The sequence below is a fragment of the Musca domestica genome, unplaced genomic scaffold (genome assembly GCF_030504385.1).
Source record: "Musca domestica strain aabys unplaced genomic scaffold, Musca_domestica.polishedcontigs.V.1.1 11, whole genome shotgun sequence".
NCBI classification, from domain to species: domain Eukaryota; kingdom Metazoa; phylum Arthropoda; class Insecta; order Diptera; family Muscidae; genus Musca; species Musca domestica.
This window is the reverse complement of record NW_026712133.1, coordinates 14,596,023-14,612,714: the sequence shown is the minus strand read 5'-3', so window position 1 is coordinate 14,612,714 and position 16,692 is coordinate 14,596,023. Positions and strand designations below refer to the sequence as shown.

Sequence of the window (16,692 nt, the reverse complement as noted above, 5' to 3'; positions counted from 1 at the left end):
ACCATCGCACTTTGCACGCGCCACCCAAGAATGGTTACAAAATGACGTTCCTCGTTTCATTTCCATCGCACAATGGCCACCAAAATCTCCGGATACCAATCGGTTGGACTATTGTGTGTGGAGCATTTTGGAAAGGTTGACACTAAAAACTACAACATTCGGGCAGCGTGTGACGGTTTCATTGGCCGTTTGAAGGTCATAATTCGTGCCAAAGGCGTTTGACTTTGTTGCAGTTTTTCTATCTATTGAGAGAACGGATACATCTAGAATTCCGAATTTTGGAATGAGAGGTCACTGGAGTGGAGTGTACCAATCGTTCGAGCTTTATGTGTACTAAAAGCTTCTGACTAAAAAAAGCTTACAATTTTATATGGGAAGCATGCCTTATATATGGAGGTTGGTGCCAACAGTACCACTTGGTACCAAATATTGCAAATACAATATTGTTTTCAGTAAATGGATAAAGGTAGAATGTTGAAATTTAGTATGTGTACGGTTAAGATTAAGAGGTCGTTCTGGCAATTTGTACAATAACGGTGTGAAAAGTACTAAATGGTGCTAAATTTGTCATAGAGTGTAGAAATAGAATTTGTAATTATGAATTTTGTTATTGACAAAAGCTATTAATGTGTAGTTTTAACACAAGTAGATGGGTCAGGAAATGGGTACGAAAAGGTTCAAAAGTTTTAACGCGAAGGAAAATACGGTATATGTGTCACTGCGTGTGCAAAGCTTTTAGATAAGGAGAAGGATTTGAAAATTCGTACTATATATTGTACGAAAAGTACTAAATATCTATATATGAAAGAGTAGTGAAATAACTGACTGACTGATCTAGAATCAACGCCCAGTCGAAACGGTTAAACTAGAATCCTGAAATTTTAGACGAGGACCAGTCTTGGTGCGCAATCAGTGATAAGGCTGAGTTTTTTAAAATGCTTACCAAAAGGGTGCGAAATTTACGAAATGTACTAAAAATTGAATACTTTGTATTGGACAAACGGAATGAGCTGGAAAATTTTCAAATGAGAATAACTGATGGAGTGCAGGATAGATGTACCAAAGTGGTTTTTGGATATTCGAACTTTAAGGTTACGAAATGTACTATATGGTACTAAACTTCTAAAATGGCACCAATTGGTACTATATGAACGTATAGAGCATTCATTTGAAAATTTGATATGAAAATAAAGGTTGAAAAGTAAGTTGAAAAATTTTTTGAAAAGTGTTCGAACCGTACTAAATGGTACTAAATTTGAAACAGCTTGGTTTAGGTTAAGCGGATGTAGCTGGAATTATCAAATTTTGCTTTGAGGTCACTGCTGGTGGTAGGTTCGTGATTAAGTTTTTGTTTTTTTTTTTTTTTAATGCGTACTACAAGTGCACGAAATATGCTATATAGTACTATATTTGGTTCAATTTGATATTGGGTGAACAGATAGTCCTTGAAATCTGAAATTTGCTGTTAGAGTCGCTGACCATGTGTAGCCTGGACATATGGATGTGGTTTTGGAATTATATGAATAGTACTGAATGGTACTATATTTGATATTGCGTGACGGGATGGAGCTGGAATCTTGAAATTTGATATTGAGCTATTTGTTGGTAACAAATGCGTATCATAAGAAAAGTACTAAGTTGTACTAAATTGGATAATGGGGTAGAGATAAAATTCTGAAACTTGATATAGATATCACTTTTAGTGTCTGTACTTAAGTGGTTATGGAGGTGGCTTTAGAAATATGTACTACAATTGTATGAAAAGTACTGAATGGTACTATATTTGGTATTAGGTGAAGCAAAAGAGATAAAATTGTTTATTTAGATTACTGATGGTATCTGTGTTTGAGATTTGGTGGTGATTTAGAAATGCGTCCTATAATTGTACGAAAAGTACTAAATGGTAATAAATTTTATATTGGCTGAAGGCGTAGGGCTGGAACCCCGAAATTTGATATTAAGATCTCTCTTGGTACATGGAATTGAGATATGAAGGTGGTTTTAGAAATGCGTACATTAATTCATGAAAAAGTTCTAAGTGGTACAAATTTGGGTATTGGGTGTAGGGATAGGATTGATATCCTCAAATTTGGTCTCTGTTGGTATATGGAATTAAGATATCTAGATAGTTTTGGAAATGCGTACTTTATTTGTTCGAAAAGTACCAAGTGGTATTAATTTGCATATTGAATAAAGAGTTAGAGATACAATTCTGATATTTGATGGAGGTGGGTTGGGAAATGTGGGAAATTAAAAAAGATAGAGATAAGGCTGAAATCCTCAAATTTGATATTGAGATCTCTGTTGGCGGTGGTTTTGCAAATGCGTACTATAATTGTACAAAAAGTACTAAATCTGGAATTGGGTAAAGGACAAAAAACGGAAATCCCGAAATGTGATATAGGTCTCACTTTTAGTGTCTGTGGTGGAAAAGGAGGTGGTTTTGAAATTTGGAATGAAAATCAAAGTTGAGAAGTAGGGTCGATTTAAGGAGGTAGTTTTGGTAGTATATACTACAGTACACGAAAAGTACTAAACGGTACTAAATTTGGTACAAATTGAATTTGGAGAAACGCATGGAGCTGTAATCTTAAAATTTGAAATTAAGATTACTGGCGGATTGTAGGATTGGGATGTGGGGAAGTTTTTGCAGATTTGGGAACCGATGAAGCCGGTTACTATTGCATTATAAGACTGAGGATTTTTTTTAAATTCGTAAATATGTGTACTAAATGGTACTAAGAACTAAGGTACTAAGAGTTTGGAAATTGGATTACTATTATTGTAGGATTGAGGAAGATTGGCAAATTCGTACTTATGTGTACTAAATGGTACAAATTTTAGTACAATTTAAATTTTGGGAGATCCGGTAGAGTTGAAATCCTAAAAATTGGAAAAAATTCTCTTGGATTTTATGATGAAGGTAATTATTGAAAAGTGTACTTGTCTCCTCAAATTTGGAAATAAGATAACTATGGGAGTATAGTATTGAGGTATTGGAGTAGTTTTGGAAACGTATACTTTATGTACTAAAATGTACTAAACTTGGCACAATTTGGATTTAAGTGAACCGCTAGAGCTGGAATCCTCAAATTTGGAAATGGGATTGCTGTGGGAGTGTAGGATTGGGGTATGTTGGAAGCTTTAGAAATTTTGCAAATTTTGGGAATTCGTACTTATGTGTAATAAATTTGGTATAGTTTGGATTTCTGTGAACCGATAGAGCTGGAATACCGAAATTTGATATTAAGGTCAATGTTGGTGTCTGTGGTTAAAATATGGAAGAGCTTTCGAAAATGCGTACTTAGTGATACTTAATTGAATATTGTATAAAGGGATAGAACTGAAATCCTTAAATTTGATATTGAGTCGGTTTCTAGGGTTTACGTATCGAGAGGGTAAAATAGTTTTGGATAGAAAAATTGTATGTCCTCGGTAGACTTCAAAATGAAAGATTTTGAAGACTTTGGTGCTGGTACTTATTTTTCCTTTAATTTTTTCCGAAAAAGGAAAAACTTCAAGGAAATATAAAACCTTGAAGATTTAGTACGATGTATGAAATTATTATATAAAAATTGATGGGTGACATCGACGTTATGCCAAAGTATCGAAGAGCTAAATCGATCTATGGTAGAAGGTTAAAAGGGTTAGTGAGGCATTTTTTTTCTCAGTAAAGTAAAGAGAAGGTTATGTTCCTTTTTCCTTAGTTACGCTCTTAACAGTAAAAGTTAATATGAACTCATTGAGACTGGGGGAATTGAAATGTGAAATCGCCATGGTGGTTCAAGAGCAAAGTAACAGACCTCAAAGCCTTTGTTTCTAGTAAGTTTTTCAGAATGAAAACGGCGATTTAATTTTTGAATTCAGATCCCCATATTGAAGATATACCCATTACAAAATAATTTTTTTAACAGTTTCTATTATTATTTACAGAATTTTCAATTTCTGTTATTAAAAAAATGGAGCCCAAAATTTAACTACTTTTAGTAAATTTTCATATAATACTTTATAATATATAATATAATATAAGTTCGATTATTGAAAAATATCTCATTCATTTTCATTTTGAAAAAAGAAAAGCCAAAATATATTTAAAAAACTCGAGTACCGTGCATCGACAAAATTCCATTAGGAAATAATAATAACTTAAGATATTTTTTAAAATATTCATAGGAATCACTTGACAAAGAATGAGAAAAATACAACAAAATCCCTCATTTAAATGAAAGTCATAAATAATTATTAATTAAATAGGCAAGGCATTCAACAAATAATTTTGAACATTACTAGGTAAGAGGTTTAATTTATTTCCAAAAAAAAAAACACCCACAATCACACCAGTATACCGAACCAAATTGACAAACAATTATCTCTGTTTTATTTAATTTTCCAAATGGAAAATCACCTTGTTTTTATGCAAAAAAACCCAAACACACAACAACAACAGAAATTGGCTGTTTTTAACTAACAACAAATTTGAATTAAGTTTCGTATTTTTTTTTCCTTTTTTGAGTTTCCATTTGATTGGCTGCCTTTATTACTAATTTTTGTTTTAAATGAAAAAATAAAATCACATCAAACGAATGACGAAACACTTTTGCGAAAGCATGCCGTTTTTTGAGTTCGAAATCATTTGAATTTTTTTCCTCGTTTTTGTTGAACCTTTTGTTTGAAGTGAAAAATTAAATTCAATCAAAAAGTTTTTGTGATTGTCAACAAGAAAAACCGAAACACAAAAAACTGATTATGGAATGGAAGCAAATACGAATGTAAAGATCAAATACAAAACACAAAACAAAACTATTTTTGAGATTGAACCTGTTGTTCTTGTAATGAAAACTGTTTTATGAAGAGATTTGCAAGTAAGGCTAATGCAAAAGTTGGCTGCTAAACATCAACATAATCATTCAATGAAATCAAAACAAAAAAATATGTAGTCGGCTAAGCCGATAGTTAAATACTCTACACCGCTAGAAATTAATTATACCATACATGTTTATAACATTATGCAACTCTCACGAGAGTTTCTGAGAAATAAGTTGCGTTATTTTTTACATTATTGTTAGTTCAGTTTGTAGCTCGATGATCCTTGAATCCTTACAAACCCCGATTTAAGTCCATTCGCTTCTTTAGAAACTTTTCCTAAAAAAAATTGGTGCCCAAACTGATGATCCTTCAAAAATATATTCTTAAAAATCCGACACTACAGGGCTATTAATTTTTCAAATAAACTAATATGTTCTCAAAAAAGTAATGAATACAGACCTGACAAACCCCAAATTATCCTCGATCATCGCACTGAAATTCTTTCAAAAAACTTTGTTTTAAAACAACGATAGCTGTTCGAAGGTTCCTTTATAAATTTTCTTAGAAAATCCGAGAATATCCTTAAATGAGTATAGTTCTAAAGATAAGGTCCTTTGAAGAAAAATTGTTGGAAAATGCGACCAAAGTCCGAATGATCCTCGGAAAGACTAGAAATATTCTAAAAAATTTAAAAACTGCGAGTAAAGCCTAGATGGTTTTTTTTTTTTTTTAATATATTTAAACAAGTAAAAAACATTAAATCCGGCCGGGCCGAACTTTGAATACCCTCCACCTTTGGGTAAAGGAAACTTTAGAACCCATTTGATTTTTAGACATATTCGTGGGAAAATGTAGCAATCATCAAAATACCGACTATCTTGTCCGCTATATGGGGCTTTACAAAAACGTGGACCTATGCATACAATGCTTCACCAATGGAGCTAGAACCCATTAGGACCCACAAATACCATTTTTAAGACAAATCCGCGAAGAAATATGGTAAAAATCGTCAAAATACCGGATATCGGGAGGTACCGTTATATGGAAGCTATACCAAAACGTGGACCGATATATACAATGTTTCGCCAAACAAGGCAAGTACCCATTATAAACGACAAATACCAATTTTTAGATAAATCCGTGAAAAAATGTGACAAAAACCATCAAAATACCGAATATCGGAAGGTACCGTTATATGGGGACTATACTAAAACGTGACTGATATATCTCATTTTCAATACCAACAATCCTAGACACAATACAAATTGTTCTGCTAAATTTTGACGCTCTACGTCATATAATATGAGCTGTATCGAGATTTCAACAGACGGACGGACGGACAGACGGGCAGATAGACCGACAGGTGGACATCGTTAAATCGACTTAGAATTTTATGCTGATTATTAATATATATATACTTTATGAGGTCTACGATGAATATTTAGGGATGTTACAAACGGAACGACAAAGTTAATATATCCTCCTTTCAAGGAGGAGGATATAAAAATACTGGAAAAAACATCCTTCTAAAATATCCATAATATAAAAAGGATTTTAAGAGATTCACGATTATTGTCCTGATAACACTTTTTTAAATATTCAATATATTTTTGAAACATCTACATTTTTAGAATTTTCTGTGATGATGGCGACTAAGAATCCACGATTATTTTCCTGACAATCCTTCTAGAAATATTGGCTTGATAGCCCCTCTAAAAATAACCTTACCATTTCCACTATTATTGTCCTGATAACTCTTTTAAAATTTTGTCTTAAAACTCCAATTTTTTTTTTTTTAAAGTCTTAATACACCGTTATTGTCCTGAATATCCTTTCAAAAAATAATCTAAAAAATCCACGATTAATGCACTAATAATGCATTGAAATCCACGATAAATTTTTCAAATATTTTAAAAATCCACGATTATAGTCCTGATAATCGATCTTAAATAGTTGTAAAAATTTTCGGATTAAAAAAAATAAAAAATGTTCTAACATAAAATCAGGATAATAGTATCAATAATCCTAAAAAACGAGGAATATAGTCATGATGATCCTTTCTAAAAATATATATAAAATGATTAGAAAAAATATGACTAGAATCCTGATGATCCTTTTCAAGTATTTTTAAAAAATCCACGATTGTCGTCCTAAACATGCTTTTAAAAATCCCCGACCTTTGTCCTGAATATCCTTTTAAAAATAGAAGTGAACATTTCACGATTACTGACCTTACAATCCTTTAAAAGAATTGCCTAAGGACTTTTAGAATTATTTTTATACCCTCCACCATACATAGTATGGAGGGTATATTGTACATATCCGTTTGTAACTCATTGAAATAATAATTTCTCAATCAGCGTAAAATTCGAAGACGATTTAGCCCTGTCCGTCTGTTCATCTGTTGTGATCACGATAGAGTCAAAAAGAATTAAGATATGAAGCTAACATTTTGTACAGAGCTGTCTTTTGTCTGTAGGCAGGTCAAATTCGAAGATGGGTTATATCGGTCCACGATATCGTATAGCCCCCATATAACAGTACCCCCAGATATTAGGTATTTTAATGATTTTAGATACATTTTTCATTGGAATTGTCTGAAATTCTACAAAAAGAGTTCTTTGTGAGTACTTTACCTCCTGAAAGAGAATTGTCTATATAGGTCCACGATATTGGATATTCCCATATAACGGCACCTCCCGATATTCGGTATTTTGATGATTTTAGCCACATTTTCCAATGGAATTTAAATTCCACACAAGGATTTTCTTGTGATTACTTTATTCCCTAGAAGAGAATTATCAATATAGGTCAAAGATATCGTATAGCCCGATATAACGGTAACCCCGGCTATTCGGTATTTGAATGATTTCAGGCAAAATGTTCAACGGCTGTGTCTTAAAATCCACACAAGGGGTTCCTTCTAAGTACTTTACCCCCTAGAAAGTACCCCAGATATTCGGTATTTTCATGATTTTTGCGACATTATTCACCGGCATTGTTTCAAATGTCGTATTTGAAGTTCGGAACCGTTACTACAGCCTATGACAAAAATTACTTATGCAGGACCACGACTTCGTATAGCCCCCATATAACGGTTTTCCTTTCAGCGATATTTTTCAACGGAACTTTTTTAAGTTTTTCAAGTTTCTTTCAAATGGTGAAGGGTATAAAAGGTTCGGCTTGACCGAACTTAACTGATTTTTTACTTGCATATTATTGTCCCTACATTCCCTCTAAAAGCTTCCCCTTACTACTACATGGTGAGATAAAAAAAACTGTAACAAAGTCAAATGCCATAATTTTTACATTTTTTAAAAATATTTATTGAATGAAAGCAAAAAATGTCGGAAATAGCACCAAATTTTAGAATTAGTTAAATTTGTTCGAATTGGTCACCTGTGGCACGAATTATGGCCAATGAAATCATCACACGCTGCCCGAATGTTACTATGCGGTATTTTGGCCATTCCCGGCGAATCGCTTGCCAACCTTGCTTCTCAAAATACTCCAGACACAATAGTCCAACGGATTGGTATCTGGAGATTTTTGTGGCCATTGTGCTCTGGAAATGAAGCGAGAAACCTCATTTTGTAACCATTCTTGGGTGGCGCGTGCTGAGTGCCATGGTGCTGAGTCCTGTTGGAATGACCAAGGTCAGCCGCCAAAATTATTGCGTGCCCAAGGCTTTAATACACCATTCAGAATATTTTCGCGATAATATTCGGCATTTATTCTGATGCCACGATCGATTAATACGAGCGGAGAGCGACCTTCGGCTCTCCTGGAAACCCTTTATCATAGCTCAGATCATAATTTAATAAAATTATTAGAGAATCACAAATACATCCACCAAAATTTTTCCTCAAAAAAAAAAAACTATTGGAGCGTCGAATCGATATACGTCAAAATTTCAGAAATGGAACATATCTTATTTTAATCGGATTATAAATTTTGGACTGAATATGGCAAATATTTAGCGGTGTAGAGTATAACAACAACATTTATTTCGTACATCAAACCCTAAAGCAACCAAACCAGAACCAAAAAACTCCATTCAAATTGTACATTATTATTATTAATACTTATAAGGTTTTGCATATCCACTGACCTTGTACCGCCATCTTCACCTTAAAGGAAGAGAAGCGGAAATGGTTACGGATTTGCAAAGCATCATTTAGTCACATGAGTAAAGCTTTTTAGTTGCCACAAACAAAACAAAAAAAATAACAACAACAACAACTGTAAAATGTAACTACAAAACTGTACCACTCAAGTAGTAGCGCCCAATATACAAAATCAAATCGTATCCATTGAATGCACTTTCAGTTCAGTTCAATAACGCCAACAACACCACCACCACCACCACCACCAAATCAGTATCGAATGTCAAACCTCTGTCAATCAATGCAACCTAACCATCAGATATCATGGCTTTAATGTATGTGTGTGTTTTCTTTCAAGTGAAATGTCGAAACGTTCCTGTACCGTGCGTGCGTGCGTGTGTGTGTGATGAACTTGTTAAGCTTTAAGAGTAGTTATGTACGATCTTTAAATAGTAAATATTGTAAGCGAAAATGCAAGGTTTGGCAAGTTTTGCTAAAAAAACACAATGCGAAGTGATAACTCATGAATTCGTAAGAGATGAAATTCAAAGGTAAGATTAAAATTGAAATATTTTACAATGGGATTGTCAAAAAACATATTGATGTAAAAACTAACAACATTCAACATCTATAATGTCTTGGAAATATTCTAAAAAATAAATCTATGATTTTATACTTAATATGAATTCAATCAATACTCTTAGAAACGTCCACAGTTATACTTACTAAAACTCGCGATTCTTCAACTTGAGGTCTCAAAAACTATTTTTATAAAGTCATCGATTCTTCCCTTTAAATCCTCAATAAAAAAAATATAAATTACGCGTTTCATGCTCTTTTGTCGTTTTTAGAAAACATTTATAACTATTTATTGTGTTAATACTCGTATTTGGTTTTTAAAACCTTCGACAAAAATAATAACCTAATATTATTCAGGCCTTCACAAAACATTTTTAGAAAATTCACAACCTCTTTCACAGATATTTATCTAAAACTAGTTTTCTATAATCCGCATTTCTAGCCTACTTGTTATACTAAACAAAACTCGATTATGTCCTAAGAAGCAAGTTTTAAAAAAATAACAATTCGGATAAAAATCCTTTTTGTCCCACAGTGTTGTTTGAAAATAATCTACATTATTTTGAAAAAGACCACTTTCCAAAAAATTATTTAAACAAAAAAAAAGAAAACAGGGTTAGACTTTCCACGACGATTAAAAAAAAACAACTGTTAGACCATAAAAATGAAATATTTTCCAAAATTCACGGTCGGATAATTATTTTTAAAATTCAAGGCAATTATTGAAAAAAATATTTAAAAAAAACATGTTTCTAGCTCCAAAAGTATTAATTTTTAAAGAAATAAATATTTATTTGGAACGAATTTGGAAATTTTCAATAAATAAAATCCGTTCAAAATTCTGTTAAAATCTTAAAATACCGAATATAGCCCTTATATTGGGGTCTATACGACGTGGACCTACATAGGCATTGTTTGTTATTAGCCATTACCATATTTTAAACGGTAGCATCTTCAAAATACCGTATATAGGGAGGTACCGTTATATCGGAGCTATACGAAGACGTGAACCTGCATAGACAATTTTCTGTCACAGGCTGTAGCATCCATTACGAACTTCAAATATGACATCTCAAACAATTTCGGTGAGTATTGTACCTAAAATCGAAAAAATACCGAATATAGGGAGGTACTGATGTATGGGGCCTATACGAAGATTGGACCTTCATAAAAATTTTTGTGTCACAGAATGTAGTTCCCTTTACGAACTCTAAATACGTAATCTGAAACTACTCCGGTGAATAATGACGCTAAAATAATCAAAAACCCGAGGGAGACTACCCGAAGAGGTGGACCTGCACAGACTATTTTCTGTCATAAGCTGTGGTATTAATTTCGAACTTCAAATGCCAAATTTGAAACAATTCCGGTGACTAATGTCGCTAAGATCATGAAAATACCGAATATTGGAAGGTACCATTATATGCGGGCTATATGAAAACGTGGACCTACATGACCCATTTGCGAACTTAACCTGCCTACTGGCAAAATAAACATGTGTGCAAAATTTTAGCCTTCTATCTCAATTCTTTCGAAAGATAGCGTGATTACAACAGACAGACGGACGGACATGGCTAAATCGACTTAGAATTTTACGCTGATCAAGAATAAACATACTTTGTTGGGTCTGACCTGAGTATTTCGAGGAGTTACAAACGGAATGACAAAGTTAATATAACCTCCATAAAATGGTGGAGGGTATAAAAAAGACACGTTTCGCTTCCGTTCTCGCTTCCTTTTCCATGTTACAAACAAATACACAAAGACCCTTACCACTAACAATTCACGGTAAGGCCTTAAAAAATAATCTCTACAAAAATAATTATTTTCAAAAGTCCACTGTTGGAATTCCGCAAATATTTATTTTCAAAACATACACAGTTACACCTTCAAAAATATATTCAAAACAAGTGAGCAAAGGCTATAGTCGTGCTGGGCCGACCATGTGATACCCTACAACACTACAATATGTTAGAAGGGCCCTTATTTTCGAATCTATTTTGGAAGATTTCGTGTTTAAAATTATGTCACGGACCACTGCCCAGATATTACCCTTTGCATTTGCCAAATATTTACGCACTTCGTCGTGCTGTTAGTTGTTGTGGTCTATTTTACAGCTAAATATAATCCAATGGTCATCCAATATGCTAGAATTCTTCCCTGTCCTTAACTCTCTTCACAGGTGTGTCGATTGGCTTCAATTGTGTGATCAAAATTTTTTTTCTGTTTTTGGTTGATTTGAGCCCTTAAATATTTTGCGATCATCTCCAAAAGTAAGAGGCCCCTTCTTATCTCCAATATATATATATTCGTCAACGAAATCGGCATAAAAAATCCATATGTTCGCCTTTTGTGTATTTCGGATATCGCCTCTAAGTAATGTTGGTATTTTTTCACACAAAAGTAGTGGCTCATTCTACCCGCTGTCCTAAATTCTAACTACATGCGAGATTTCGTGTCCTTTGGTTTCTATTTGTGACCTTTATAACGGCTGCAAAATCAGGAACATTTTCAGTTGTTGGTCCATTTCAACCCCTAAATATTATTTTTTGCCAAAAATACATTCTAAATTGACAAAATTTGTCAAAATCGCTCCAGCCATTCTGGAGATATAAGCATTCTAGCTAACATCCTCTTCCTTTGTACATATGTATTGTATGTATTTCGCTATATATAACCGATATATTTACTATCGGCATCTACGTAACGGTCAAAATTGACCTTTTCGTCTATTTGTGATTTCGCCGGGATAAAAAATATTCGCGGTTTAAAATTTGACTTTTATTTAACACAAATGTTGTGCCCTATTTCACCCACTAAATATTACCCGATGACCATCAAAATTGGAAGGCTTCTTTCCAGCCCTAAGCTCTAGCTCCATGCTAACTTCCGCGTCAATTGGTCTATAATTGCGACCTGTAGAGCAACTGTAAAATCAGGATTTTTTCAGTTGTTGGTCCATTTTAAGCCATAATTGCGACCTGTAGAGTGATTACAAATTAACATGGACAGACGGACATACATAGCTAGATCGACTCAGCTCGGCGAGATAGGAAGATCCATATATACTTTCCTATGTGGGAAACCAATATTTCGTGGTGTTACATAATTTTTGGCACAATCAAACTTATAATACCCCCAACACATAGTGTTGTAGGGTATAAAAAGGCAAAAATTGTCTTAACGATACTTTAAAAAATTTTCTTAAAAAATGTTATATCCTGAAAACCATCCTTCAAATATTCTTAAAAGTCATCGATCACAGTCCTAATAATTCTTTTCAAAATATTTCAAAAAATCCAAAATTTTCTCAATTTCTTATAAGACGACTTAGATTCCAATAATTTTTATACCCTCCACCATATATAATATAAAGGCTGATATTACCCATTTACGTATCTGACCCAGGGCTGATAAAAATATTGGTATTTCTGTGAAAATTTTGGGAAGGGGTGTATCAGAAGGAGTGGATCGACATTGCCCATCTATGAACTCGATCTAAGTTTGATAATATTATTACGAAGTACCATATTTGGACCTAATTGGATACTCCCTTCAGAATAAAGTCAGAGAGACAGACACTCTTAAATCGATTCCAAATGTTCTGAAACGGATTCGGTCCAAAGAAACGTTATTTCGATGAGACATGATCAAATCAGATACATCCGCTGCTCATATGACTGGGAGTATAAAGATCAACTAGTATAACCTCGATAATCCTTTTTTTTAAATCATCAGACTACAGTCCTTCTAATATTTTTAAAAGTCGACTACGATTATAAACTGATGATAAATATAGTCCTTATGATTCTATAACAAACAATTAAAAAAACATTAAGTTCGGCCGGGCCAAACTTTTAATACCCTCCACGTTAGGGTAAAGGAAACATTAGAGCCCATTATTCCAATTTTTAGACATATTCATGAGAAAGTGTGCCAAAAATTGTCAAAATTCCGAATATCGGGAAATACGGCTATATGAGGCTATACAAAAACGTGGACCTATACATACAATGTTTCGCCAAAAGAGCTAGAACCCATTAAGACTAACTTCTAGACAAATTCGCGAAGAAATGTAGCAAAAACCATTAAAATGCCGAATATCGATAGGTACCGTTATATGGGGGCTATACCAAATCGTGGACCTATACATGCAATGTTTTGCCAAAGGATCTAGAACCCATTATGACCTACAACTACCAATTTTTAGAGAAATTAGTGAAAAATGTGTCAAATATCATCAAAATACCGAATATCGGCAGGACTATAGCAAATCGTGGACCTATACATACAATGTTTCGCCACACGAACTAGGACCTATTATGACCTACAAATACCAATTTTTAGACAAATCAGTGAAAAAATGTGGCAAAAACCATCAAAATACCGAATATCGGGAGGTGCCGTTATATGAGGGATATACCAAATCGTGGACCCATACATGCATCGTTTCGCCACCGGAGCTGGAACCCATTATGACCAACAACTATCATTTTTTAGACAAATCCGTGAAAAAATGTGGCAAAACCAATCTAAATACCGATATCGGGAGGTACCTTTATATGGGGGCTACACCAAAGCGTGGACCTATACATGCAATGTCTCGCCACACGAACTGGGACCCGTTATGACCTAGACAGACAGACGGACATCGTTAAATCGACTTAGAATTTATTGCTGATTATGAAAATATATACTTTATGGGGTTTACGAAAAGGATGTTACAAACGGAATGACAAAATCTTATATAAAAATCTTAAAAAAAACCCGAATGTAGTCTAAATAATCCTATAAAATATCCTTAAAAGTCAGCGAATAGAGCCACGATTATAGTGTTAAAATTTCTTTACAAATTTTTTAAAAGTCCAAAATTTTCGAAATACCATGATTGGAAGCTGACTGTCCATTAGATCATTTTCCAAATATTCTTTGAAAAATCCATAAAAATAAATAATTTAGGAACGATTATAGTCTTGATGGTCCTTCTTACAATATTCTTTAAACTCCTCAAAAATAGGCATGCTTGTATTCCTGGTGGTCCTTCATTAAATAATTTTTAAAAATCCACCATTGAAGGGCGAATGATCCATCAACATGATTCTTAGAACTTCTTTCTTGATTTATTATAAAATAAATTAAAAAAATTAACATCTTTAACTCACCTCTGTTGGGTGTTTAACAATATTCATTTAAAGAAATAAGTTTCGAAAAAATTAATTTTTAATAAATTCAAATAAAACCATATTTAGAACTTCAAAATGTTAAAAATTAAAAAAACTATATTTTTAAAAAACCTACGGTTAGACCTTCGAAAATATTTATATTTAAAAATCCACAGATATACCTTTAAAAATGCACTGTTAAACCTTACGAAATATAAAAATAGAAAGATAGAGCTTGAGAGTTATTTTTAAAAAGTTGTGACTGGACTTTTACTAACAAGTTTCTTGGTTAGACCTTAAAAATATTTTTAAAATACCTCGAGAAGACTCTAGGAAGTAATTTTAAAAATTCTCATTTCACTTTGAAGACATTTTTTATAATATAATAATATCTTCAAATCCCTACAACTTTTTTGGAAATTCCCATTTGGAAACCCTAGGTTTTTTAAAATTCAAAGTTAACCCTTAAAGTTAACTTAATTATAAAATCCACGGTTACATCTCAAGAAATCCATATTTACACCTTAGAGTCATTTGCAATTCTAGCATAAATACTACTCCAAAACACGATTACGGTTCCTAACTTAACCTGTATTTTTCAGATATGATCCATTATGTTGTGGTATGAACTTTTGACAATCCCCATTGTAAAATCCTAACTTATTTTCACATCTACCACTGCCACAAAAAACCTTGCATTTTCAATCAACAATATCAACTGTCTTAGTATTATTAATTTTTGTTGCTTATTTCGCCTTAATTATTTTTAAGAATAACAACAATAATTTCATTAAATGTTTTTAAACAAATGAAGCGTGCAATTTTTAAAGAAATATTTGTCTGTTCTTTTTTCTGTTTCTTTTTTGTCTTTCTTACTTTGTTTCTGTGTATTTGTTACAATCAAAAACGAAAACAAAATGCAAACATTCCGACAAAACTGCTAATTCACAACAACAACACTCGAACACTCTTGATTCGAAATTCGAAACAACACATATTCACCAATTTGAAAAATAAAATTCACAACTACACCGCAATAACCACCTTTCAACAACAATCACCAATATCCCACCACCACAACCACCAACCAACCAACCACTGTCATTTGAAATTTGACCGAAAAAAAAATTAACAAAACAAAAATTCGAAAAAACCACAAAAAATTGGCATCTTCTACTGACCACATTACAGGACATTACAAGTGAAATTCCAGCATTGCAGCCCAGCTGCAATCAGGAGGTTATTATCAATTGTCGCCAGCAGCAACAGCACCAACAACAGCAAGTGTCATCACAGCCAACATCAGTACAACAGCAACATCCACGTACGCTTACAACCAATAATAATAACAACAACAACATCAATAACAGCAGCAACACAGCTACTCAACAAACTCCTCTGGTCTACCCAATACGCAACGGCTGCTCAACCACAACCACACCGACCGCATGTAAATGCGATAGCCAAAAGCTCATCACCCGTTCGCAATCCTCCAAAGTTATCCAGGATCTACAGCCGCATCCGCTACATCAACTGAAACAACAGCAATCGTTGCCCACACCGTTACACGGTCATGTGGGTAACCATCCATCGAATGGTCATCCGCACCATCATCACCACCATTCCAAATCGGTCTCAATACTCGTCTACAAAACACTGAACACGGTCTTCAAGAGCAGCCGAAAAATCATCGTACGCGTCTGTGAGGTAGCCAGCGTCAAGAAGAATTTCAACATGTTCAAATTCAACAAGGCTTCGCAGCAGACGAGGGCCGAGGCCCGAGCCAGCACCTGTACCGGCCATGATCAGTTTGTACGACCGCCAGTATCGGAAAAGTGAGTTGGTTACTTTTTTTTGTTTCGTTTCTCTTTTCGAATTATGAAAACCAGAGATGGTGATGATGATGATATTGGGGTGAAGATGAGGAGAATGTTATGGAGAGAGGTTTTTTGAGTTTTTTTATTAGTTTTATTTTTTGTTCAAAACAGAGGTGAGTTATGAATCGAATGTTAATAAGAGTTAAAAAATCAGTCGCATTG

At 33.6% G+C, this 16,692-nt stretch overlaps 1 protein-coding gene across 5 annotated transcripts in view; it reads left to right on the top strand.

Annotated features, from left to right (window-relative positions):
- The window catches only part of LOC101897398 (slowpoke-binding protein), a 138,391-nt gene that overhangs the window by 58,654 nt on the left and 63,045 nt on the right, over positions 1–16,692 (top strand). For all 5 annotated transcript variants that reach the window (XM_020035792.2, XM_059131666.1, XM_020035793.2 and 2 more), the window contains exon 2: positions 15,845–16,488. In XM_020035792.2, coding sequence (XP_019891351.2) covers positions 15,845–16,488 — 644 coding nt within the window. The remainder of the gene's footprint in view (positions 1–15,844; positions 16,489–16,692) is intronic.